Source organism: Geotrypetes seraphini, chromosome 3, assembly GCF_902459505.1.
Source record: "Geotrypetes seraphini chromosome 3, aGeoSer1.1, whole genome shotgun sequence".
NCBI lineage: Eukaryota > Metazoa > Chordata > Amphibia > Gymnophiona > Dermophiidae > Geotrypetes > Geotrypetes seraphini.
This window is the reverse complement of record NC_047086.1, coordinates 148,542,105-148,568,819: the sequence shown is the minus strand read 5'-3', so window position 1 is coordinate 148,568,819 and position 26,715 is coordinate 148,542,105. Positions and strand designations below refer to the sequence as shown.

General features: G+C 41.0%; 1 protein-coding gene across 7 annotated transcripts in view; it reads right to left on the bottom strand.

The window, feature by feature from the left end:
• TBC1D32 (TBC1 domain family member 32) overlaps nt 1-26,715 on the bottom strand; it is a 301,306-nt gene that overhangs the window by 61,836 nt on the left and 212,755 nt on the right. For all 7 annotated transcript variants that reach the window (XM_033939045.1, XM_033939043.1, XM_033939042.1 and 4 more), the window contains 4 exons: nt 22,779-22,862; nt 16,906-16,975; nt 7,293-7,408; nt 5,996-6,150 (listed from right to left, as the gene is read on the bottom strand). In XM_033939045.1, coding sequence (XP_033794936.1) covers nt 5,996-6,150; nt 7,293-7,408; nt 16,906-16,975; nt 22,779-22,862 — 425 coding nt within the window. The remainder of the gene's footprint in view (nt 1-5,995; nt 6,151-7,292; nt 7,409-16,905; nt 16,976-22,778; nt 22,863-26,715) is intronic.

Below are 26,715 nucleotides of genomic sequence, written 5' to 3'. Positions count from 1 at the left end.
ATATAAGGCAAGCAGTGGCTTCCCCCATGTCTTTCTCAGACTATGGACTTTTCCTCCAGGAACTTGTCCAAACCTTTCTTAAAACCAGTTATGCTATCCACTCTTACCACTTCCTCTGGCAATGTGTTTCAGTGCTTAACTATTCTCTGAGTGAAATTTTTTTTCCTCCTATTAGATTTAAAAATATTTTCCTGTAACTTCATCAAGTGTCTCCTAGTCTTTGTAATTTTTCAAAGAGTGAAAAATCAATCCACTAGCATTAAGTGGACAATTCTATAACTGGGCATCTCCAATTAAGTGTCCTCTAGGACAAAAGTAGAATCGAAGATTAGGTTGTTCTCTCAAGGTTTACGCAGCTTGCACTGTGTTTGTAGCAAGTTTCCCTGTCTTTCTGCATCTTGTCACGTAGAAACTGACATTTCAGAAACCATGCTGTGGTTTTCTTTAGGGTATGCTGTGACGTCTGCAGTTTGTCTTTGTAAATAGTGGGTTCACTGACCTGATTGGGAACAGGGCAGTCCGCCAATTTGAAATTTGGGCAGGAAAGACAGTTGGTCAGAAATTTGAATTTTGTCATGAAAGTTGGTTGGTATCTTTTTTTTTTCATAGCATGGAAAAGTCTCTGGTGGGTTTAGAGATGTTCTCCCTGTGGAGCTGGGTTATATGTTCTCTCAGGGTTTCCTCAGCTGGCATTGTGCTTGTAGTAGATGTCCGGGTCTCTCTGTTACTTGTCAGTAGAAAGATTAGGTTCTTATCTTTGCTAATCTTCTTTCTTGTAAACAGGAATATTAGTCTTGACCAACAGGTATTTACTCTCCTTTATTGTGAAGTCTGTAGAGCAAATAATTTACATATTCTTCAGTTCCTCTTCCTCTCACTCTTTCTGTGCTAGATTTCCTCAATCTGTATCAAAACAGTGAGTGAGCCCTTGAGTGGGTACAAAAAGAGACAGAGAGTATGTGCGGATTCTCCCCGAGATAACACATATCTGTTCTAATCAACAAAAGCAGCATTAATTAAAACATTTTCCAATGCATAACGAGGTGAAATGAAACTTGTGTGCAACCTGTATCAATTCAAAAGTTACTCAATTTGTAAATTTTATACTACTGTAATACATTTCTTCTCTTCTTTGACCGTAAGGAACAGGGACATAAGATGTCTGTCCCTTAGACATGTTTGAGACAGAAAGTAGGCTGAACTGACAGGGTAGGCGTCAAGACTGATATTACTGTTTACAAGAAAAAAAATTAGCAAAGGTAAGAACCTCATCTTCCATTCTAGTGCAACAGGAATATCAATCTTGACCAACTGGATGTATCAAAGCAGACTCCAGTGCCTAGGGAGGGACACATGAGTCTGCTGCCAGTACTGCAAAACCAAACCCTATATCCCTTCTGGCTGCTACATCCGCCCTTTAAAACTTGGTATAAGTGTGGAGGTGAAACCATGTGGCTGTCCTACAGATTTCTTCAGGTGAGCCAGCTGTAGCCTCTGCCCAGGACAACTTAACCCCTCTGGAGGAATGTGCCTAAGGGAGACTGTTTTCTGCTCCAGATATAGGCCAAATAAATTTCCAGTCAAATCCATCTTGAAATGGTCGCCCTTGATGCTGAATGTCCTTGTCGTGCTGCACCCAGTAGTATGAAGAGATGATCTGAGAGGCAAACTCATTCATCACATCTAAATAATGAAGAATTCTTCAGACGTCCAGGCACTTCAGGATCATATCTTTCTTCTTTTCCCCCGGGGGGGGGGGGGGGAGGAATGGGAGATGCATTTCCTAGATTATGTGAAAACTGGAAACTACCTTTGGTAAGAAGGAAGGTACCATTCAAAGTGAATAGAAGATGACAAAAAGTGGAACAAGTGTCTCTGGATTTGACCGGAGTAATCCAATGGCAGCAATTAATATATTATGAGAATTTAAAAAAATATGTGTGGTTTATGATTGAGACTTTTTATCTTTTGAACATAATAAACTTTTCAATTTGATTACTCTGGTCAAATCTAGAGACTCTTGTTCTATTTTTTGTCATCTTGTATTCACCCGTGTTATCGCTGTTTGGTCTGCCCTCTAAAGCAGGAAAGATCCACTATCTGTACCTTGAGTCAACCTACTGCAAGGCCTCCTGAAGAAAGGTTAAGACCATGTTAATTGGAGCATTATTCAGATCTTTGTGTCTCTGACTGCATCAGTTATCACCAAGTCCAATAGTCTTTACGCACTAAGGCTTCACACTCAAGAGCCAAACCGTTAAGACCAAAGTGGTCTGGATTCTCTAGGGCAATCGGACCTTGTGAAAGGAGTCCCAGATGACAAGGAAGCCTGAGCCCCTTGACCCTTTGTAGATGCATCAGGTCTTTGTACCATGGCTGCCTCGGCCAATCCAAGGCAAACAGAATTATTCGCCCCTTGTGGGTCCTTATCCTTTGGAGAATTGTTCCTATAATTGTCCATGGAGGAAAGACATACAGAAGCTCTTCTGGAGGCTGGGGTTGGTCCAGAGCATCCAGGCCATCTCTTCCTGTCTCATATCTTTGACTGAAGAACCGAGTAGCCTTCTTATTGCTGGCTAATCCAATGAGATTGAACATCGGTCATCCCCAGCACTGTACAATGATGTCGAAGGCCTCCAGAGACAGAGACTAATCTTCAGGATCCAGTGTCTGACGACTCAGGAAATCCACTTGCACATTGTCCACTCCTGCTCCATGTGCTGCCGAGAGAGCCAATAGATGAGCACATCAGAACAGCATTTGAACCTCCAATCTCAGTGAAGCACTCCTGGTGCCTCCTTGCTGGTTGACATAGGCTATCTCTGTGGCATTGTTTGAGAAGACACGGACTGCCTTGCCTTCCAAGATGCTCTTCAGTGCCCAAAGGGCTAGCCTGATCGCTCTCAGCTCCAAGCAACTGATTGATCAACCCCTCTGTGAGAGTGACCATGGTCTTGCAAAACCTGCCCTTGGTAATGGGCTCCCCAAATGAAGAAGTTAGTATCATTCCCTGGGATAGGGCCTGTGGCTCCAGCCACCAGTCCAGGCTGCACAGAGCTGTGTTTGTGCAAGGCAGTGCTAAGTCCAGTGTATCTGACTGCGGGGACTACCGGGAGAGCAGTGTCTCCTGTAAAAAGGGTAAATGCACTCTCGTTCAGAGTTCTACATCTATCGTTGCCACCAACAACTGAAGATAATTAAATGCTGGCCTGTCCTTTATTACCAGAATCTGACATCTGAGCTTTGCTCTCTACACTTCTGGAAGAAAGACCCTGTTCCGATCTGTATTGAACTGAATTCCCAGGTATTCCAAGGACTGTGTCATGGCCAAGTAATTCTTTCTGAAATTTATCACTCAGCCTAGGCTCCGCAGAAGCTGCACCACATGGGCCACAGCTGCTTTTCCCTGTGCCTCGGATGATGCCATTATTAGCCAATCATCCAGGTAAGGGTGAACCTGTATCCTCGCCTTGTGGAGGTGTGCTGCTACCAGGACTATTACCTTGGTGAAGGTAGGTGGTGCTGTAGTTAGTCTGAACCGGACAGCAGAAAACTGGAGATAATGTTCTAGTACATGGAATCTCAAGAACTTTCTGTGAGCGGGAAGATGAGAATATGCAGATAAGCCTCCATCAGATTTAGGGAGGCAAGGAGTTCTCTTGGCACCATAGATACAGTGAATGACTGTACCGTTTCCATGTGGAAGTGGGGGATCTTAAGGGCAGCATTGACAGACTTCAGATCCAGGATCAGTCTCCAGTTGTCTGAGTCCTTTGTGCATGATTCACCCCATTCATCTTCTGGTATGGCTTCTATGGCTCTTAGATCTCTGAGCCTCTGTACCACTGCCAGAACTTTGGCTGTTTTGTCTGGATTTCTCGCAGGAAAATTTACAATGAGATCTAGAAGAGGTTGAAATAAGTCTAGCTTGTACTCTTCCCGAATGATGTCCAGCACCCAGCGGTCTGAAGAGATCCGTCTCCACACATCCAAAAATTCTGCCAGCTTTACCCTTACCTGAGAAGGGCTATAGGCCTGGCATCATTACTGCTTTTTGGGGGCTGCAGTGGAGTGGGATCCAGATGCCTCTGTCTCAGGCCTTGGAATGGTCTTTGGGAAGCTAACACTCCCGAGTGCTATTGAAAATGCCTTGAGCCAGAGGTTAAGTGCTGAGGTGTCTGCTTGCATTTCAACCTTAAGGGAGCTTCCCAATGGTATTGTGCAAGAAGAGGCACACTGATTCCTCTCAAAGAAAAGCGATTGGAGGCTGTTCCACAGGCGTGTCATGAACCTTGAGGTCAGAGTGGCTGAGTGCTGCAGCTGGTGCAAGTGCCCTCAATGCCTGAGCTCTTTGGAGCTATAGCAATCCTACCAGCTCTTCTATCAGCATGGCCAAGAACAAGTCATTGAAGACAGGCATCGGTAAGACTAGGGCTGGTGTTGGTGTGGAGACAGTCTGTTGAGTTGTTGGTGCTGGATCAGAAGCGGGGTCCCGGCTGCACAAGGGTGGCAGCACCAGAATTACATAGAGGGAGCAGTCCTCTTGGTACTAACACTTCTCAGATGGCAGTGATATCAATGTCCTGGACCTTCTGGCACCATGAATTGAAGGGGGCCAATGCTAATGCTTTTTGGTCTTCGTCTGATCTTGGAAAGTGTTCCGCAGTGCCAATGAGGACAACGTTCAATCCACTGGTGTCCTGTGAGTCAGGTCTGATGCAGATCAGTCCCAGAGCTTGTTACTATTGTCCAATGTCGAGGGAGGTGGAGACCTCCTTGAAGCTGGTGCACCCCGTAGTATCAGTCAAAGTCCTGGCAGCAATCGAGTCAATGCTTCCAATGCCGATGTCAATGGATCAGACTTTAAGGATCCAAAAAGATACCTTTGATGGGAACTGATGTGCCTTCTATGTTCTTTTATATATTTGTAAATAGAAACATGATGGCACATAAAGGCCTAATGGCCCATCTAGTCTGCCCATGTCATGATCAGGCTTCAAGCACCCCATAAACCAATTGTGTAGGTTAGTGCTAGGTATCACCCAATTACACTGGGTGCATCTTTTGAAGCCCTTGGGAGTCTTCTGGGGAATGTCAAAAAGAACAGCAGCTAAATCAAAAGGCTCAATGGTGAGGCCAAAAATGGGCTTACCTCAAATTAAGCTTGATGCTCCAGTCAAAAAGGGTCTTGGGAATTGTGAAAAAAACCAAAGAAGACTTAAAATGGCAGAGAATACAAAAAAATATACAAGGGGGGAAGAAAACAAAATTATTAAAAGAAAGAAAAATACCTGCACAGGGTCCTGTATTCACGCATGCATGGTGGGGCCACTGCCAAAGGCCTCTTAAAGCTATTGAGTGCTGGGTAGTGCCCACACTGGGCTCTGACAGGAAGATAGAAACATAGAAACATGACAGCAGATAAAGGCCAAATGGCCCATCTAGTCTGCCCATCCACAGTAACCATTATCTCTTTCTCTCTCTGAGAGATCCCACGTGCCTATCCCAGGCCCTCTTGAATTCAGACACAGTCTCTGTTTCCACCACCTCTTCCGGGCGACTGTTCCATGCATCTACCACCCTTTCTGTAAAAATGTATTTCCTCAGATTACTCCGGAGCCTATCACATCTTAACTTCACTCAAATGAAAGGATACTACAGTCCTGCTTGTCCTTAGTAAAATGCCATTATTCTAAACATTTCCATACATAAATATTAGTGTCTGTGTTGCAGAATTACCCAGATATTCAAAGCTGGTCACTATACAGAGCCCGATGCTAAATATCCAAATATCATTCAACTATAGCAGTCATCTAAATTAAAACAAAGACAAAAACAGCTGAATACTGGATCACCAGCTTTCTAAAAGAATTTTCAATTTGCAAAAATATTCATTTGACTGAAAATTTTAAACAGGTACCAACAATATTTTCATCCGAATAATCTTTTCAAAGATTGAAATATGAGTTTTTAAATGAAAAGATAAGTTTCTTACAGAAACATGCAGTCTTGGTAGCCACAGAAATGCTGAGACAAGAAGGCCAGAAAACTGCTGAAGAAATGATAATGTTCTCTCTTTATCTCCAAACATGATCAGAAAAACAGTAGCAGCAAACCAGTCATAGCCAGCATAACCACCCTGCAGATAACCTGTTGGCAAGAGTTAAGGAAAAAATGCAGACAACAAATAGCAGCAGCCACTGTTATGTACTCTCTGTTCTCAGAAGATGTGTGTGCATTTATAGATCTGTGACAGGCTGGTACAAACTGTTACAGAAGGATTCGACACATAGTCAAGACCCACTCATAGACAATACAGCAAAAGAAAAAAAAAAGTTGGTTTATTCATAGGCTTACAGCAAAGAAGGCTCCCCCTTTTAATCCATAAGGGAAAACTCAAGAAAAAAATGTTCCTTCAAGCAGCAACTCGCCTTGTCCGTAATCCAACTTCCCTGCCCTAAACACAGGAAGATTTTATTTCTTCTGATAGACAGGTTCAGCTTTAACAAACATAGGAATAAAGCTCACCTCCTTAGAACTTCCCTCCGCGGTAATTTTTTTCTCTCTCTAGCTCTGCCTTTCCTGTCCCTTTGAACTGTTTCCTGTTGCTCTCTTGGTCGCTCTTCTATAACATATCACCAAAAAATAAAGCCAGGAGTGCCTGACTAGGATGACTCTAAATCCCCAAACCAGGCCTGAAAGCAGATATGCTGAAAATTTGAAACATGACCATAAATCCTAACTACAGCAACTAAATGTAAAAATTCTAACTTTAAAGAGACTCGTAGGACCATGACAAAACTTTACCCTGACTGTGCAGCAAGTCTTTTGTTAGGCTCTATGGAAAAGCAAAGACTGAGGGAAGTCCTGAATAACAGAGATCAGTGACCAGTATGCATGAGTGATGCTGCTTCTTAAAAGCTTCTAGAGTAATCTAAGATGTTGAAACTTTTCAATGCGGTCTCTGTTGGATGACATCACCCACAAAGCGACTATTTGTGATGATTTTTCCAGACCAAAACATTAAAGTATAGATTTGGGTCCCTTCCAAGAATGTGTCTCATCTGGCCAGTGGTCCTTTCCCTAACATTGCTGCAGTCAGCCGAATGGTAATATCTCATTATATCTACCTCTTAAAAGGTGTTAGTGTGAGGATAACACCATTTAAGACAAACAGAATCAGAGAATAGGTTCTGTGCCCTGCATCTGTCCCTACTCTCAACAATATAATCCATCTTCAAAACAAAGGATGAAGCAATGACTCATAATTCATAAGCATCTAAAAAGGATACGAAGTGAAGATTTAATAGTGATTTGTTGTTTTGTCAGAAACTTCTCACAATGCTTCAAGACTTGCGTGAGGTTATGCTCTGCATTGTCTTTCAGCAGATTTAGGTATCTGCCATACCTAAAGAAAAAAAAAGTCAAATTTTTATTTAAAAGATTTCTAAAGTTATAAAAAATGGAACACAAAATATAAACTAGTAGAAACAGATGAGTCCTTTAAAATATCTAATGTTTTTCTCTGTTTCTGACAATGTTTACCCAACACATTATTAGCACATTTTAATATTTTTGTGTACTTTTGATGTTGATAACCCTCTACACACAATTCTAATTTCCCTATTATGTTATAACTAGTGTTTAAGCCCGTTAGATTAACGGGTGCTAGAATAGATGTGCAGACTTAACAGTTTAAAAAATTTACTGAAAACTTATCATGAGAGCTTTAATATCCATTGTACAGTTGATTTCTTTCTGTATGTCTGGCTCCCGGTCTGTCTGTCTGTTTTTTTGTTGTTGTCTGTCTCCTTGGCCGCTGTCTGTCTGTCTTTCTTTATTTCGGTCTGCTTCCTTGGCCACTGTATGTCTGTCTGTCTTTTTTTGCTGACTGTCTCCTTGGCCGCTGTATGCCTTTTTTGCTAACTCCTTGGCCACTATATGTCTGTCTGTCTGTCTTTTTTTGCTGTCTCCTTGGCCACTGTATGTCTGTCTGTCTTTTTTTGCTGACTGTCTCCTTGGCCGCTGTATGTCTTTTTTTGCTGTCTGTCTCCTTGGCCACTATATGTCTGTCTGTCTTTTTAGCTGACTGTCTCCTTGGCCGCTATATGCCTTTTTTGTTGACTGTCTCCTTGGCCAATATCTTTCTTTTTTCTGCTGTCTGTCTCCTTGGCCACTGTATGTCTGTCTGTCTTTTTTTGCTGTCTCCTTGGCCACTGTATGTCTGTCTGTCTTTTTTTGCTGACTATCTCCTTGGCCGCTGTCTGTCTGTCTTTTTTTCTGTGTGTCTCTCTCTCCTTGTCCGCTGTCTGGTTTTTTTTTTTCTTTCAATCTTTCTCCCTACCTCCCTGTCCTACTGTGTGTGTCTTTCACTGCCACCTTTTCTGTCAGTCTGTCAATGTCCCGTCTGTTTGGCTCTCTGTCCTTCTGTGTCTTTCACTGCCACCTTTTCTGTCAGCCTGTCAGTCCCATCTGTTTGGCTCCCTGTCCTTTTGTGTCTTTCACTGCTACCTTTTCTGTCAGTCCCTTCTGTTTGGCCCCTGTCCATGTGTGTGGAGATATCAGCAAACGGCAACCGGCACAGAATAACAGTGCTGAGAGAAGTAAACCGCCACTCACAGCAAATTGAATGCGTGTGTGCGCATGTCTCATGCATTGCAAGCGCTGCACATGCGCGCACACTTTACCAACTTCTCTGCCGATTTGTCTGCCAACCATGGAGCTACGGATGCACGGAGCCACGAAAATTGAAGTGCGCATGCGCGCTAAGGGAATTATTATTATAGATATGACCGTTGTGTTCTCTAATCTTAACGGGAGTTCTCCATGTACAGTCCTGCCCTGGGGGGTGCTGTTTTATTAACATATTTTCAATATTGAGAGTCATGCAAGCTCTGCAGGACTTCAGGGAGCCTGCTTGTCCCTCGCAACTAAAAACACAATATTGAAGCACTAACCCCACTGGAAGCAACGCAGTTGGTAAACTCCTGATTAGGGTTACGAGATGTCTGGATTTACCCGAATATGTCCTCCTTTTCGAGGACATGTCCAGTGATTGGACAGCTTTTCAAAACCCAGCACTTTGTCTGGGTTTTGAAAAGCATCCAGCTAGCAGCGACGTCAGGATGGCATCTGCGCAGATGCCCTCCCAACAAGCGAATAGGTCGAGGGGGCACGGTTGGGGGCAGAATGGGGCACAACTTGGGTGGAACCAGAAGGGCCTGGGGCGGGGCAGTGGGTCCAGATTTTCGTTACAGAAAATCTGGTAACCCTAATCTTGATCATCTTAAGAGGGAACAGCAAATATGAGGCCCTATTTTTAAAAGTGATAAAAAGAAGGGAGCAATTCTATAACTGTCCTCTTTTAGATGCTCTGACGTTGTGCTGTGAAAGCCTATTCTGTAATGGTATCTGTGCACCCAGATTCCACCAGAGCAGGTTTGTCCTACGTTGGTCCTCGAGGGCTGCAAACCAGTCATGTTTTCAGGATTTCCCCAATGAATTTGCATGAGATCTATTTGCAAATAGATCTCATTATATGCAAATAGATCTCATGCATATTCATTGGGGAAATCCTAAAAACCCGACCTGGCGAGAGCCCAAGTTGGACGCCCCTGCAATAGAGGATACTGGCATTGCTGTGCCTAGTATTTACACACACACATACACTTACACCAGCCATAAACCTGGCTTAAATGGGGTACCTTAAATACAGGAAGAAGTGCATAACTTATAGCAGGTTTGCACGAGTCCTTTAGGGCTGCAAACAGACCAGGTTTTTGAGATAGTTTTCAAGTCTTAACCCTACTCCCCTCTGCTTGTCACCCGAAACAATAGCTTACCATCCCTACTAACTGTATCCCCTACCATGGCATCCTGTTTGTTTGGGGTTTTATTTTCTGTCACAATTGACTAGATTGCAGGCTCATTTGAGCAGGATCTGTCTCCTTCACAACCCTGTACAGCACTGCATACGTCTAGTAGCGTTCTGGAGATAGTTAGTAATAATAGTAGTAATTACAATGCATTGGGCTGAGATCAGCTAGTTCAATTCCCACCACAGCTCCTTGTGACATTGGGCAAGTCACCTATCCTCCATGGCCCCAGGTACAAAATTTAAATTGTGAGCCCACCAGGGACAGAGGTAGTACCTACATAGAATGTGTACAGTGCTGCGTATGTCTAGTAGCGTTATAGAAATGATTAGTAGTAGGTTTTCAGGCTATCCCTAATAAATATGCATAAGAAAGATTTGCATGCTTACTACATCCATGGTATGCAGATCTCTCTCATGCATACTCATAAAAGATATCCTGAAACCTAATTTGCTTGCAGCCCTCGAGGACAAAATTTGGAGAAGTCTGACTTATAGTATTCTGTAAGTTACTCATGTGACAGTTCCACTTATGTTCCTCTCATGCTCTATGTAAATGCCCCCTTACATTTACACACTATACAACTTATGCATATCCTTATACATTATCAATTAGTCATTTTGCTGTCAATTAAGTACATAAACGTACACTTAATCGTGAAAGAGTCTGTATTTGGTACATTTACATGTGCAATTGGAGCATAAATGCAGGCTCCCAGTTATGGAATTGCCCTTCAAATGTTCTAGCTAATGACAAAGTTTTTTTCACCTGAGTTTTGATATATGTGCAATCTCTAAATTCAAAACAATATATAAAAACTGGGTAGTTAAAAATGACAATATTCAAAGAAATTTCATTATCAAGTAACATTTTACCCACATAAGCTGGGTGTCTGAAAACTGCATACCCTCAATGCAGCTGAAGTCAGCACATTGTTCCATAATACAATGTAAAGAGTTCCCAGGGGAGTGTGTAGGTCAAAGGAAGAATAATATGGACATAGAATGCATTTTCAAACCTATGTATATGCTTTTCAACCAAATTATACCTCCATAACAGAGAGAGAGAAAGTGTGTTCTTTGTTTGGTGAAAGCAGTGAAAGATTTACATGGCTTTTGTGGCAATGCAAATTAAAAAATTACCGTACCTGAAATATGTTCCCTATACTTGTCAGTATCAAAATATACGAGGCACCACATATTGAAGCTTGTATTAATGTTCCGACTCCTCCTTCACTTTCTCCCCAGACCATAGCCGAGTACTTCCGCAACAAAGAGCTCCTTTTACTAAGGTGCGCTAGTGTTTTTAGCGCACCCTGAAGATTAGCGCGCACAAACCCTGCACTAAATAAAAAATACTAATGCAAGCTCTATGGAGGCGTTAGCATCTAGCGCATTCATTAAAACCGCTAGCGCACCTTAGTAAAAGGAGTCCAAAGTTCACAAGATTAACCTTGAGTTCTCGACCGTATTGGCTCCACTTCTCCCTCCTCCCATCTGCTCCGCCAAACCTCTGAGGAACACTGCTACCTTTTCTTCTTTCTCTGAAATCACAGAGGAGGAGACTATATATCTTCTCCTCCTCTGATCCCATCCCCAACTGCCTTCTGATCATCCCTGCTAGCTGCCACATCCTCAACCTATCGCTCTCTACTGTGACTGTATCCAACGCCTTCAAATGTGCCGTAGTTATGCAGATCCTAAAAAAAAAAATCGCTGGATCCTACTTGCCCCTCCAATTATCACCCCGTCTCCCTCCTCCCCTTCTTTTCCATTGTCTTGACTTTCTTTCATCTCAAGCTATTTTCAACCCTCTCCATTCTAAACAAATTGCCCCTAGCTAAAGTCTCAAATGACCTGGTAAAATCCAAAGGACTCTACTCCTTCCTCATCCTCCATGATCTATCTGCAGTGTTCGACTATGTAAATCATCATCTACTCATCGATACTCTGTTCTCACTTGGATTCCAGGGCTCTGTTATCTCATGGTTTTCTTCCTATCTTTCCTGTCGTACGTCGTTGCCATTCCACTATCGGTCGGTGTACCTCAGGGCTCTGTCATGGGACCTCTTCTTTTCTCCATATACACTTCCTCCCTTGGTACTTTAATTTCCTCCCACAGCTTCCAGTGCCATCTCTATGCTGACAACTCACAAATGTACCTCTCTACACCCAAAATTTCTACGGGAATCAAGGCCCGAGTCTTAGCCTGCCTGTCTGACATTGCTACCTGGATGTCTTGCTGCCATCTAAAATTAAACATGGCCAAGACTGAACTCATTATCTTTCCTCCTAAAACTGTCTTTCCCCTTCTTCCTTTATCTGTTTCAGTGGATAACGCTCTCATCCTCTCTGTCTCATCAGCTTGCAACCTCGGGGGTCATCTTTGACTAATTTCTTTCTTTCTCTTCATATATCCAATGGACTGCCAAAAACATCACATTTTTCTATATAACATCACTAAAATCCAGACTTTCCTTTCTGAGCACGCTGCTAAGACTCTCATCCACGTTCTCATCACCTCTCGCCTAGATTACTACAATTTGCTTCTCGCAGGTCTTCCACTAAACTATCTTCCTCCCCTTCAATCTGTTCAGAATTTTGCTGCACACTTCATATTTTGCCAGTGCCATTATGTTCACATTACCACTCTCCACAAGTCACTTCATTGGCTCCTTTTCCACTACCATATATAGTTCAAACTCCTCTTACTAACCTACAAGTGTTATCACTCTGTAGCTTCTCAATATTTCTCCACTCTCATCTCTCCATATACTCCACCTTGGAAACTCCATTCGTCAGGCAACTCTTTCGTCTGTACCCTTCTCCTCTATTGCCAACTCCTCTTCTGTCTTGCTGTGCCTGACTTGGTACATCAGGCTCCATCTCTGGCGGTATTGAAATCCAGGCTGAAAGCCTACTTTTTTGAAGCTATGTTTAAGTCCTAACCCTACCGACTTGTAAGCCACCATATTTGTTTGTCATTCCCTCTGTAGTCCTCTCCACTCCTTTGTATTTCCCTTCATAAGCAGCATATATTGATTCACTATCTTTGTCCAGTCATCACTAGATTGTAAGCAGGGACAGTCTCTTGTATGTTTAATGTATAGCACTGCATGCATCTGGTAGCGCTATAGAAATAATAAATAGTAGTTGTAGTTACCTAATAGGTACTCTGAGGACAGCATGTTAAGCAACCACATGGATGACTGATGTTATTCAGTGACACTGGACAACTTGTCATGACATACATGGAATTTCTTGCTAAGTTTACATAAGAACTTAACTACAACATCTCCATAAGCGTAGGATGATGGGAATTATGTTTGCTTATTCTGGATTGGTAGCATGGAATGTTGCTACTCTTTGGATTTTTGCCAGGCATGTGTGACCTGGATTGGCCACCGTGTGGACGGGCTTCTGGGTTAGATGAACCATTGGTCTGACCCAGTAAGGCTATTCTTATGTTCTTATCCTTGTGAACAATCTATAGCTACATATAAGCAACTCTGCTTTTTTGAAGATGAACAGAATGAGGAATGAATACATGTGTAAATCCCTAGCTGAGCACTGCTCTCTAAGAATATTTTTTTTAAAAAAAAGTATATAACTTCTAAAGAGCAGGAAAACATTTTAGTGGGCGGGATGGAACAATCCTGACTATTTTGGGTGAAATTCAGGCTTCTAGGTCCTAACTGACTTTGCTGAAACACTGTCTTAAAACCATATCTCCTTTTCCAGTTTAGAGATTTTTCAGACTGCTAGGAGAACATGTGTTTGTTTCCCTCTGCATAGTTTTCTTATCTGTTCAAGAGAAGCACTACAAGAACATCTCTGCTTTCCCATCGAAGCCTGGATACTGCCAGTTGCACACACTTTTTTTTTCATATTTCTACATTTTCTGATTGTTTCTAGGAACCACCTTCTCCTTGGCAGAAAATTTAATCCTTACATTATTTTTCAATCATTTGAGACTCTGGGAAAGTTTGCCGAAACATCTTTTATACTGACACAAGCACTGAGACCTGTGCAAAGCCTTGTGATTTTGGAGCTAGTATCTATGACTGCCTTGCTCCACCATTTTCTGAGAGGTGGATAGAATTGAGCAGCTTTCTGCTCGCTCCTGTGTGCCTCTAGATAATTGCTTCAATAACCCGCTTGCTTAACTTCTAATAAAATTGCTCTGTAATTGTCATCTGATAAATAACATCCAAACTTGTATGACTACCTGATTTGCTGTGCCCAGTTGTCAGCTACCACTAATAGAGAACAAAACATCTGTGTCTTTTGCCCACAAGTGATCAGTCATAGGTCATAGAAAAACCACACTGAATTTAGTTAGTACATATTATGGAGTGGAATTAATCCTACCCAGAGAAACCAGTCATAAAGAAGAAGTGATTATCCCTATAAATTCACTGAACACTAGATCTTCCTCCAAACAAAGCATGAAACTAACAACCAGTCAATTCCAGTGAAGACAGGCCTATCCACAGTTGAATGGGTAAGGGACACAGGCCTGGGCTCTGAGACAAAGGGTGCTCAAACCAGGTCTTAATGCAGTAGAGGAGGTACCTCCAGGAGGATTGAGCCTTACAAACTAAAGAGCCATCAAAGATACAGCAGCAACAGTTACTCTTACTGGGACGGAGACTTTGCCACAGAGGCCTGTGACAACTGAGGGGTACTGATAGAGAATTACTATGCAGGTCCTTGACCTGATGGGCCGCTGCGCGAGCAGACTGCTGGGCAGGATGGACTTCTGGTCTGACCCAGCAGAGACACTGCTTATGTCCTTATGCTTCTCCATACCTGCAGAATTTGAATTACTGAATTCAATAATAGCTATCAAAGAAGGTCAAGAGCGAGTAGCTGCAACCTTTTGACCATCTATGTGTGTACATAGATATTTTATAAAGTAAAAAACACCCAATCAGCCTTAAATAAAGCTTTTCTTATTTATTTTAATCAGGTTCTCAGAATGTGCATCCAGCCATAAATTTTACAGGCATGCGGCACTATAGCTTTTCATAGGTCCACATTTTCCATTTGATGATGATTTAGATAAACATTTTTTCTTACAAATACTTTTAATCTTCATGGTTCAAAGTATATAAAAAAGTCAAATAACTTATCAGGGACATTGTCTGACAGTTGGTTTAAGATAAGTTTTTTTGACTTTATATATATACTTTGAAACATGAAGAGTGAAGATTAAATGTGTTTGTAAGAAGACATTTTTATCTAAATCATCATCAAATAGAAAATGTGGACCTATGAAGAGCTATACTGATGAAAGCCAGTAAAAGTTTTGTTTGGATGCACGTTTTGAGGACCTGATAAAATTAAATTAATAAATAGGAAAAGCATTGTCTGGGGCAGATTGGGTGTTTGATGTAATGGTTTACCTCAAATGAAAGTGTGTCCCACATTTATAGTTGCATGTAAAACCTTGGATTGCAAGTAACTTGATTTGCAAGTGTTTTGCAAGACAAGCAAAACAATTTATTAAATTTTAACTTGATATGCAATCAATATCTTGCAATACGAGTATATACAGTATACACGCATCACATCATCACAACTGAGCCAATGGTTCTTATATCTCTGACGCCGCAAGAGTGTAGTGACTGTTTTAAATGAGTGAGGTCTTGCATACAAGTACATATAGTATTTTGTATTACATTTTTTGGGTTGTGGAATGAATCGTCTGAGTTTCCATTATTTCCTTTGGGGAAATTTGTTTTGATATACAAGTGCTTTGGATTACAAGCATGCTTCTGGAACGAATTATGCTCACAAACCAAGGTTTTACTGTATTTTATATAGTATATGGATGCACATTGTAACTGTGCCTAATCTATACCCCTAGGAACACCTATGTTTAAATTACATAAAAGTAGGTACTATCTTTCAATGTGCCTATATTTTACAAGTAAATACTGCTAAACAATTTTAGAAGAACCTGTTTTTATGTGTATCAGATGCTTTAACTGAGGACAAGAGCTTTATGAAATTATCCCTATGATGTGCATATTATATTTTTAATGCATATATCTGTACACTAAAATATATATTAGCACAAACTTTAGTGATTGGTCCCTAACACAAAAGTAATGCCACAATAGGATGATTTATAGAAACAGACATAGGTATATACTGTACATATACAAACTGTAGATAAATAGATAATGATAATGATGACACACAACATATTTTGTTGCATATGTCAATCCATCCCAAATAAAATGAAAATTCTTGTAAAAAATGTAGGGAAATGACACAAAACAAAAATCTGCTGGCTGCCCGTCTCTAATAAAAGCAACCTAATGGTTAGTGCATTCTGCTGAAAACCAGGGAAGCCAGGATTTAAATCTTGTTAATGTTTTTTTGTGACCTTGGTCAAAATTATTTCACTACTTCCTCAGGTACAATTTGGAAAATACTTACTGTACCTGAATGTAAGTTGCCTTGAGTTACCAATGAAAAGGAAAGAGCTAAATCTGAGTAAATGGTCAACATTTATTAAAAACAAAAAGATTGTGGAACAGATGATCGGATGTACCAGTTTGTAGTTTAATATGCATCCAAATAACTTAAAAACGATAATCTTAAAAACAATCCACAAGTGACCCACAGATAGAAATCAAATAATGTATAAAATAAAATGACCCAACACGGGCTTTGTTTCTGCAAAACAAAAATGCCTTCTCCAGGGTCTTATATGGTCCTTGGCTGTCTTAAATATAAAAACATAAAAGTCACAAAAAATCCAAGTAGTTAAGAGGCTACAAACAAGCAGTACAGCTCACAAGGCTCCAGTGTAGAGAGAAAATGTATTTGTCTGTGGTCTGATTTTGTACAGATGTTTGTTATGTATATTATGTATGTGATTTTGTGATCCGCTTTGTAAAAAATCAGAAAATAAATAAATAAATAAACTATAAGCTGGATGAAATAGAAAGCCGATAATGAAGATGAGTCCAAATAAATTCAGTAAACATGGAAGTGAATATTTTAATAAAATATACCTGATGGTCATTTTAATACCAAGCTTCTGAAGAGACGACAAGCTTTCATTCTTCATATTTGCATCTGTAGCTATAAAGAAGAAAATAGTACATGGATTTCAAATCTTTTTAGAGATAGCAGCCAACCAAAAGTGACAATGTTGCCTTAATCACTAATATCAGAACTATAGAGGTGTTACAGTAGGAAGTCTATAAAATAGAGGAAATCTCCCTTGGGTATTGCACAAGGTTTTAGATTTCAGAAAACTTTATCAGAACGGAAGAGCACTTCAAGGAGGCATTAGCTAGATGGGAAGATTTAAGGAAAGTAGAAGAGCAATGAGCAAAACTGAAAGGAGAGAGAAAAATAAATAAAGGTAAGAAGAAAAAAAAAGTATGCTTTATAAAAGAAAGAGATGAAAAGATAGTACAGTATATTAGAGACTGCAGTATGGAAAAAACAGAACAGAAAAACTAAGGGGTCCTTTTACTAAGGCGCGCTAAATGATTTAGCGTGCGCTAAATGCTAAGGCATCCATTATAGTCTATGGGCGCCTTAGCATTTAGCGTGTGCTAAATCGGTTAGTGTGCCTTAGTAAAAGGACCCCTAAGAGAAACTGGGGAAAAAAGGCAAGAAAGTAAAAAAAAGGCAACTTTATACAATATATCAAGGAGGGGGGGGCACTTTTTTAAGGTATATTAGTGACAGAAGGAAATACAAAAGTGGTAGGTGAACTTCAGAGGTAAAAGGGGAGGAATATGCAAAGGCTAATCAGGAAAAAGAACAATTGTTTCACAGATACTCTACTTTTGTTTGGTGCTCACTGAGAAAGTGCCAGAAGGACTACAGAAAGGTATAAAAGTGAGGAAGATCTCATACCTATACCAGAAACCGTTATATCAAGACTATAATACCAGATATAGCCAATCTTCTCTCCAAACACCATAATTCATATGCTTACGTACACAAACCAAGTTATCTGTATAGCATCATGTACCCTAATGAAATAATATACTGTATATACTTGAATACCGTATATATTGATCCGAATATAAGTCGAGACCCCCATTCCCCCCAAAGGAGAAAAAAATAATAATAATAAAAATTGGTTGACTCGAATATAAGTCGAGCACATTAATATTCAAGTGCCCTGCCAGGCTCTGCACCCAGCCCCCTTCCCTCCATCCCCTGCAAGGAACTGCACCCAGCTCCCTACCCTCCCTCCTCTGTCAGGCTCTGCATCCAGCCTCTTCCCTGCCAGATACTGCACATAGCCCTCTTCCCTCCCTCCCAGGCTCTCCATCCTGTTCGTACCTCTTCTGCCGCTGGAATCCCTGGTGGTCCAGAGGTGTAGCGGGTAGAAGCGAGCTTTCCATGCTCCTGCCCCGCTTCTAACCCGGTCAATCGCTGCTGCGAGTTCCAGCTTCAGTCGCTGAGCGGTACCGAGTGGCGTGTGCTTTGGCATTGCTGGTTGGCACTAAGCAGCTTCATAAATGGCTAGAATTTGCAGGAACCATTTAGGAAGCCACTCAGCGCCGAGCAACAGCACCAAAGTGTGCTCCCGCTCGGTACCACTCAGCAGCTGAAGCCGGAACTCACGGCAGCGACCGACCAGGTTAGCAGAAGGCCAGGAGCGCAGAAAGCTCGTTCCTGCCCACTAAACCTCTGGACCACCAGAGATTCCAACAGCAGAGGAGGTAAGATGGACAGGGCAGGGAGGGGGGACAGGGTGCAGAGCCTGGCGGCCTGCAATAAGTCTGGGAGGGGGACGTATGTGTGCTGGACTGAATATAAACCGGGACCCCCATTTTTGGGCCCCAAAATCCCAGTTTATATATGAGTATATACGGTAATCCCTGCATATAACAAGGCTCTTCTAAATTGTAAATCACATTATACTCCTTCTGGGGCATATTTAACAATACATAAATGCTAATGGAATGTAATGAAATCTCAGGCAATTCCCAGAAGACTATTCAAGATAAACTAAGAGTAGATAAGATAATGGAACCAGATAGGATACTTTGGAGGTTTAAGGGGCTATAGGGAAGTACTAGCAACTCCACCATCTGATCACTTTAAAGCTTTAACATCAAGCATGGTTTCAGAGGACATAGTAAATGACAACAGATAAAAGACCTGTGTGGTCCATCCTGCAGACAAATAAGGTGTGGTTCTTTTTTACATAATACAGAGCTTCTTAACTAATGGTGCCCATACACCCAAAGAGGTGAAATGGGATATGGAGAAAGGTCTTGAAATCTGAGGTAATTTATTGAACCTTTGTAGCAAGAGTGAAGGTAGTTATTAGGACAATGCTCAAAGGGAATTCAGAACAGAAACAGATTCAATACATGTCATGAATACAATATATGCTTATATTCCACAATACCTTGTGGTTTTATGCAGATTACAATAAGAAATTTGCCAGTAGGTCCTGAAGAATTACAATAACATTGTTACCATAGGATTGTACCCTTAACAAAATATAGCAAAATATAGGGCTCCTTTTACAAAGCCACGCTAGCGGTTTTAGCACACGCACCGGATTAGTGCGCTATTGTGCGCGCTAGCTGAAAATCTACCGCCTGCTCAAAAGGAGGTGGTTGCGGCTAGCGCACGCACTATTCCGCTCGTTAAGGCCCTAGCGCGGCTTTGTAAAAGGAGCCCATAATTTTAATGAATATTTTACATTGTAAGAAATTCAACAATATTTAAAATAACAGCAGTAAATATAGGCATTCTTTTCACTGAATGGAGAAATATTTTCTAAACAAATAGGTTTTCAGAACTTTCCAAAATAAAAAAATAACTTTGCTTATACCTAATATAATACCTTCAGATCAAGGGTCAGACACATATGAAACAATAATACACCTAGGCAAGTTATTCCAACTTAGTGGTGTCTGGTAAATAAAACTAGCAGAATAACTCATTTTCAAAAATACATGTTGTGCTGTCAAAAACTACCATAGTTTCAAGCATTTGATCAAGGGTAACAGCAGCAACACTTTCAGAAATGATGATAAAACTTAAGTTTATTTTTTTAAAGGTCATTTGTACACGTGGAGGGGCATAATAAAAAAAAAAGGTCTAAGTCCCCTTTTGGCCTAAGGCCTTAAACATTGAAAGTAGAAGCAGAGAAAATGTTCATTATCAAAAAAAAGTCCAAAAGGAGGTTTTTTTTTGATAATGGCCTGCCTCTACATTCAGCTGTTTAAACGCCCAGACCACCAATATGTCTAAACTTATACCATATAATCAACCTAAAAAAAGCCTAATCCCCAAACGTCCAAAACAAGGGCTTTTAGGTGAAGGAGGAGCCAGTCCTTTGCCTAAAAGCTGGATTCTGTAACCGGTGTCTGTCAAAAACAACACCGGTTACAGAATCCACTCCCCCCCCTCCGATGACATCGGGGCAAGAGGGAGGCCAAGATCTCTTGCCCCAGGGGCACCCCGACTATGTTCGGGGCAAGAGGGAGCCCAAGCCCTTATGCCCCAGCGGCACCCCGACTACGTTCGGGGCAGGAGGGAGCCCAAACCCTACTGTCCCACGATCCCCAAACCTCCCCCATGCCGAATCCGTTGGGGCCAGGAGGGAGCCCAAGCCCTCCTGGCCTGCGACTCCCTGCAACCCCCAACCCCCACTAAAATATGGGTAGGGATCCCAGGTCCTCCTTCCCTTGACGCACCACCCCAACGGCCGTCCACCCCGAACCCCTGATCGGCCCCCCTGCTGACCTGTGACCCCCCCACCCACACTCCCCTTCCCCGTACCTCAAAAAATGTTGGCTGGACGGACAGGTGCCAATCCCGCCCGTCCGGCAGGCCAGCCAGCGCAGGAATGGGGTTAGATTGGCCCAGGCGGCTCAAACCCCGCCCACAGGTGGGGCCTGAGGCGCCTGGGCCAACCAGAATAGGCCCTGGAACCTTAGGCTCCTTCTGTGGGCGGGGCCTTAGGCACATGGACCCAACCCGGCTCATGTGCTTAAGGCCCAGCCCACAGGAGAAAGGGGGTCAGTGTGGTATGGAAGGGTGTGGAGGGTGAGAAAAGGGGGTCAGGGTGGTATGGAATCATGGTGAATGGTGAGAAAGGGGTCAGGGTGGTATGAAAGCGTGGTGGAGGGAGAGAAAGGGGCAGATGCTGATGGAATTTCAGAGAAAGAGACATAAGGGGGAAGGATACTGCATGGAATTGGACTGGAAGGAGAGAAAGGGGCAGATGCTGATGGAAGTGGGGGGAAGGGAGAGGAGAGAGTGAAATGCCAGAACATGTGGGTATGGGAGAGGGAAGGGAAGAAGAGGAGAGATGCCAGACCATTGGAGGAGGGAAGGGAAGAAGATGGATGCCAGCCTAATGGGGGTGAAGGGAGAAATGGAAGGGGGATGCATAAAGTTTCCAGAACGGGAATAGAAAGAGAAGATGCCATATAGAAGGGGCAGAGAGAGGGTTGACAGTGGATGAAAGGAAGAGAGTGACAAAAAGATGAGGAAAGCAGAAACCAGAAAAGACAAGGTAGAAAAAAAAATTATATTTATTTATTTATTTATTTTTTGCTTTAGGTGAGATGCATTGCTGTTTCTGTGATGTTGCATTGTATGCAGAGTCTAGCTTCTTGGTGCTTCAGTTTAATCTTTGTCTATGTATTTTTATTCTATCTCCCCATTTACAAAACTCTAGAGCGTTTTTTAGCGTTGGCATCTGAGCTGTTATCACCGTGGCTAAAAACCACACTACAGTTTTGTAAAAGGGGGAGGGGTTAGTTTGTGATTACATACTAGGCAAAGGTGTTTTCTGTGTTCTGTGTGTTCGAAAAGACATGGTTTTTTGTTAGGATTGACTGTGTAGGATTGATCTGTACTAGTCTGGCTTGTTTAGTTTTACAATGGGTTTACTGATGTACTGCTCACTGCAGTATGTAAGATGCTGCCTTTTCCCAGGTACTCATGTGTGACGTGTGGCTTGTTACTAAAAATCATGTTTTTTGTACAGATGGGGAGTTGTAAAAAAATGATGGGCCCCGGGTGTCACATATGCTAGGTACGCCACTGCACTACCCTCTATCGCCTTCCACTCAACCAGTTCTTGACCCAGCCTGTCACTTTGGGACCCATCCCAAGGGCACTCAGTTTATTTATTAGATGTCTGTGTGGAACACTGTCAAAGGCTTTGCAAAAAATCTAAATATACCACATCTACCGCAAATCCTTTATCCAATTCTCTGGTCAGATTTGTCTGACAAGACCTACCTCTAGTGCAGGGATGTCAAAGTCCCTCCTCAAGGGCAGCAATCCAGTCGGGTTTTCAGGATTTCTCCAATGAATATGCATGAGATCTATTTGCATGCACTGCTTTCATTGTATGCTAATAGATCTTATTCATTGGGGAAATCCTGAAAACCCAACTGGATTGCGGCCCTCAAGGAGGGACTTTGACACCCCTGCTCTAGTGAAACCATGTTGCATCTGGTCCTTTAATCCACATGATTTCAGAAACTTGACCATTCTCTGTTTTAAAAGTGTTTCCATTAATTTGCTTCTTCCTTACTTCTACTTTTGTGCACTTTGGGCACGGAAGGTGTTTTGCAATTAGCTCTCTGAAATGACCACCCGTGAACGTCCAACCCACAGTTACCGCTGGACCATTTTGCATCTCTTAAATAGGAGGTGCTGAGCGCTTCTGTGTTAACTGGAAGCAGGCATCGTACATTGATCTGAATATTAATGCATGACCTGCAATATAAAATACTGGGAAGTCCCCTTCCTGATGCAGCTTTAATTTCGGGCTTGCTGCATATTAAAATCCAGCATTATAGTGCATTAAGTACAAAACGTAATACACTTTAGTAAAAGAGCCCTTTAACATTTAGAAGTAAAAATAAGAATCACTTACCATTGTATTCTGTAGAATTGAAATAACAATCAGCTGGGCTTTCAGAAAGATGTAAAATAAACTTTTCCAATAACTCCACCAAATCTGTAACAGTAAAGCTTACAATGATATTCAATATCACAAACAACTTGAGTAAAAATAAATAATTCAAATGATAGTACAATAACATTTACCCCCCCCTCCTTTTATGAAACCACATTAGTGTTTTTTTATCACTAGCTGCAGTGGTAAAATTTCCAACGCTCATAGGATTTCTACAAGCTTCGGAGCTTTTACTTCCGTGGCCAGTGATAAAAAATGCTAACAGGGCTTCATAAAAGGGGAGCTTAAATTCCTATTTTATTATTTATACTATAAGGGAAAATGAATTCAAAGCATATGCTATGCTTTTTTATTTTTCAATTTTTTTTTTTATTTGTAACACAATTTCTACCATAAATTATGTTTCTAATAGTTCATCCAAGAATCTGCTCTGAATGAGGTGAAAGGAACATTTATTATATTTAGATGCTGCTCTCCAATGATTCTATTGGGATCTGTTAAATTATTTTGGCATACAAAGAAATTTAACTATGATTATGCTTACGTTTATTTATGATTTGATATACTGCTCCTGCATTTTACTGACCTAAGCGGTTTACAAAGCAACAAACTAAAATGAAATTAGGTACTTGAGAAAAACTCATCTATCTGTCCCGAAGGCTTACAATCTAGCTAAAGTACCTGATAAACAAAAAATATGTAACAACATCATATAGGTCTCCTTTCACAAAACTGCAATAGCAGTTTCTAGCTTGGGGAGCTGTGCTGAATGGCCCGCGTTGCTCCCGATGCTCATTGAGTTCCTATGAGCGTTGGGAGCAGCGCGGGCCATTCAGCGCGGCTCCCCGCGCTAGAAACTGCTATCGCAGTTTTGTAAAAGGAGGAGATAATACATTTCCAAGATCAAAAAATCAAAGAAATAGAAAATAGAAATAATGAAAGAAGATAAAAAATTAAAAATAAAATAAAACAAATTTAAGAGATAGAAAAGATAGATTAGACTAGTATACAGTACCTTATCTTATCTTTTGTTTCTATGTAAAAGTTTTGATTTTAAATTTGGTGGTGGTCCTATGTTATCTACCAGTTTAATGCAATTTATGATTTATGATTGCCCAATTGTTCAGCCATTTTGGATATCTGTCTGGAATACCAAATGCACCATATTTCCGCTCAACTATCTTTTGATGTTATTCTCTTTCGATCTCTTGCTTTGCTGGTAGATAAATGGCATTCCAAGCTATTTGACGCTCTAATAGCTATTACTTTACAAATGATTCTATCACACTGGAAATCTGCCCAACTATTAAATACCTCTTTTTGGTGGGCTACGGTCCTGATGATTCATAATTATGAATGTAAAGCTATTTCCCTCACTAATAAGAGCTATAAAACTAATAAAATATGGTCGCCAATAACAAATGTCTCTTCTTAGGCCTGAATTTTAGATACATTTCAACTGGGTTGTTAATTTAGATTAATTTGTGGTGTTATACCTTAATATCCTGGTCTCCATAGGAATTGTTTTTATATGGCTTCATATTTATATTAGAGTAGATTATATGGATGCATGTTAGTCCTTTATGCATATGTAGTTAGTTTGTATGTATTATTTGTACTGTAAAATTTCCTTTTGATATATTTATTTAATTAATGTTACATTTCCTATGTTAAAATTCCAATAAAAAATTTTTTTTAATGAAAATTAAATATGGTAGAAAACCAACAGCCAGATTTGACAATGTGTTCATAATTATTATGATTTACAAAGCAAGAAATTAATATACAGTTCAGACAAAACTGACCACTAACCTCCTCTTTTACGAAACTGTGATAGCAGTTTCTAGTGCGGGGAGCTGCGCTGCTCCCAACGCTCACAGGAACTCAATGAGCATCGGGAGCAGCACAGGCCATTCAGCGCGGTTCCCCACGCTAGAAACTGCTACTGCAGTTTCATAAAAGGAGGCCTAAGCTTCATATAGATTTCTATTGTCCTGGTATCTGACATTAAAAGAAAGGAAGGTTGTGTTCTAGCTGTAAAAATCAAGCCTTGATCTTTTTAGCATCATTTAAGAGTAACATGGTAACAATTGTAAATGATGGCAGATAAAGACCTGAATAGTTCATCCAGTCTGTCCAACAGTCACACTCATCATTAATTCATGATTAAAATAGTTTCTCTTTAATATTTCTGGGACAGAGACCAAATAAATCCACCCGGTATTATCCTTAGGTTCCAACTACTGGAGTTGCTGTTAAAGCTTATGCCAGCCTATCCAAACCATCTTGTCATTTGTGGGACATAGACTGTAAAAGTCTGCCCAGAACTGTCCTCACATTCCAAAATATTGGAATTTTTGTCAAATCCCTCTAATCCATCCTAGACCGAATTGCCATATATGGGACACATATATGCTAAGTACCAACAAGAAAATGCCACATACGCTTGTGTTGACAGAATAGCGCTTTGATGCTTTGCTAGTAAAAATCAAGTTTTAGCCAATTACATTTGGACGTTTAAAATCTGCACATCTGCCTGGCCAAAGTCATATCTGAAAATCAAAATAGGAGTTAACTTGAAGCTGCCCTAGTGAGAGGTTTTTAAATTTAGCTGACTAGACCAATGATGAGCACTAAGAGCCAGATTTTATAAATAACACTGTTTGGTGCAGTTGTCAATAATAATAATAATAATAATAAAAGGCATCATTTATAGAATCGCCTAGCAGCGCCTAAGCAGGCTTAGGCATCACTAGGCATAGGCACCATTCAGTTCGACCAGCTTTTCACTCACCTAATTTGATGGTGCCTATGTCAAATCATGCTTATTCTCCGCTTATAACAGTGCCAACTTTTAAACATAGGCATCATTGGCGTCCCTAAGGGCTGAACGGCATTGCTAGGAGTCCTAGGAGTTCAGTGCCAAACTCTTAAATTGCTTAATTTTTATTTTATTTTTTGATTGGCTGTAAACCAGCGTAGTCAATTAAAAAAATTAAGTTCAGTGTGGATCTCGAACTTAAGCATCAATAGGCGGCTGCGATTAGGGCACCCTTTATAGAATATGGCCCTAAGAGAATAATTCTAAAAAGAGGTACTTACATTTAGGCACTTACTTGGAGCCTAATCTATAAGAAATGTAGGCACCTACTTTACTTTACAGAATACCACCATAACATGCCTATATTCTAGGCATGACTTGCACCAGCCACAGAGCTGGTTTCAAGTTTATTTCAAATTTACTATACCGCCCACTCGAACCTTCTGGGCAGTGTACAAAATACCTTAACATTATACCAATTAAAAAATAATTTAGTCTAAAACAAACCAGGGGGAGAAAAAAAATAAAAAATAAAAAAAAGATCAAGAACTATTAACAGACACGGACGAACAGGGACAAAAGGGAAGATGGGATTAGAAATTACAATTGATAGAAAAAGAGAGAACACTTAAAGGGAAGAACCAAAAGGTTGGGGAAATAGAATGGAAACATTACTTAAAAATAAATCTAAGTTGTCCTGAAAAGGACAGTTTAGGTTACAAAGATATCTCGGAAAAGGAATGTTTTTTAACATGACCTTGAATTTGATCAGTGATGTATTTTCCCGCAAGTAGTTGGGTACGCTGTTCCAAAGAAAAGGCGTATTAACAGAAAAAATTGTATTCCTCATAGTACTGATCTGTTTCAATGAGGGAACTATAAGTAACATAGTAACATAGTAGATGACGGCAGATAAAGACCCGAATGGTCCATCCAGTCTGCCCAACCTGATTCAATTTAAAAATTTTTTTTTTTTCTTCTTAGCTATTTCTGGGCGAGAATCCAAAGCTTTACCCGGTACTGTGCTTGGGTTCCAACTGCCGAAATCTCTGTTAAGACTTACTCCAGCCCATC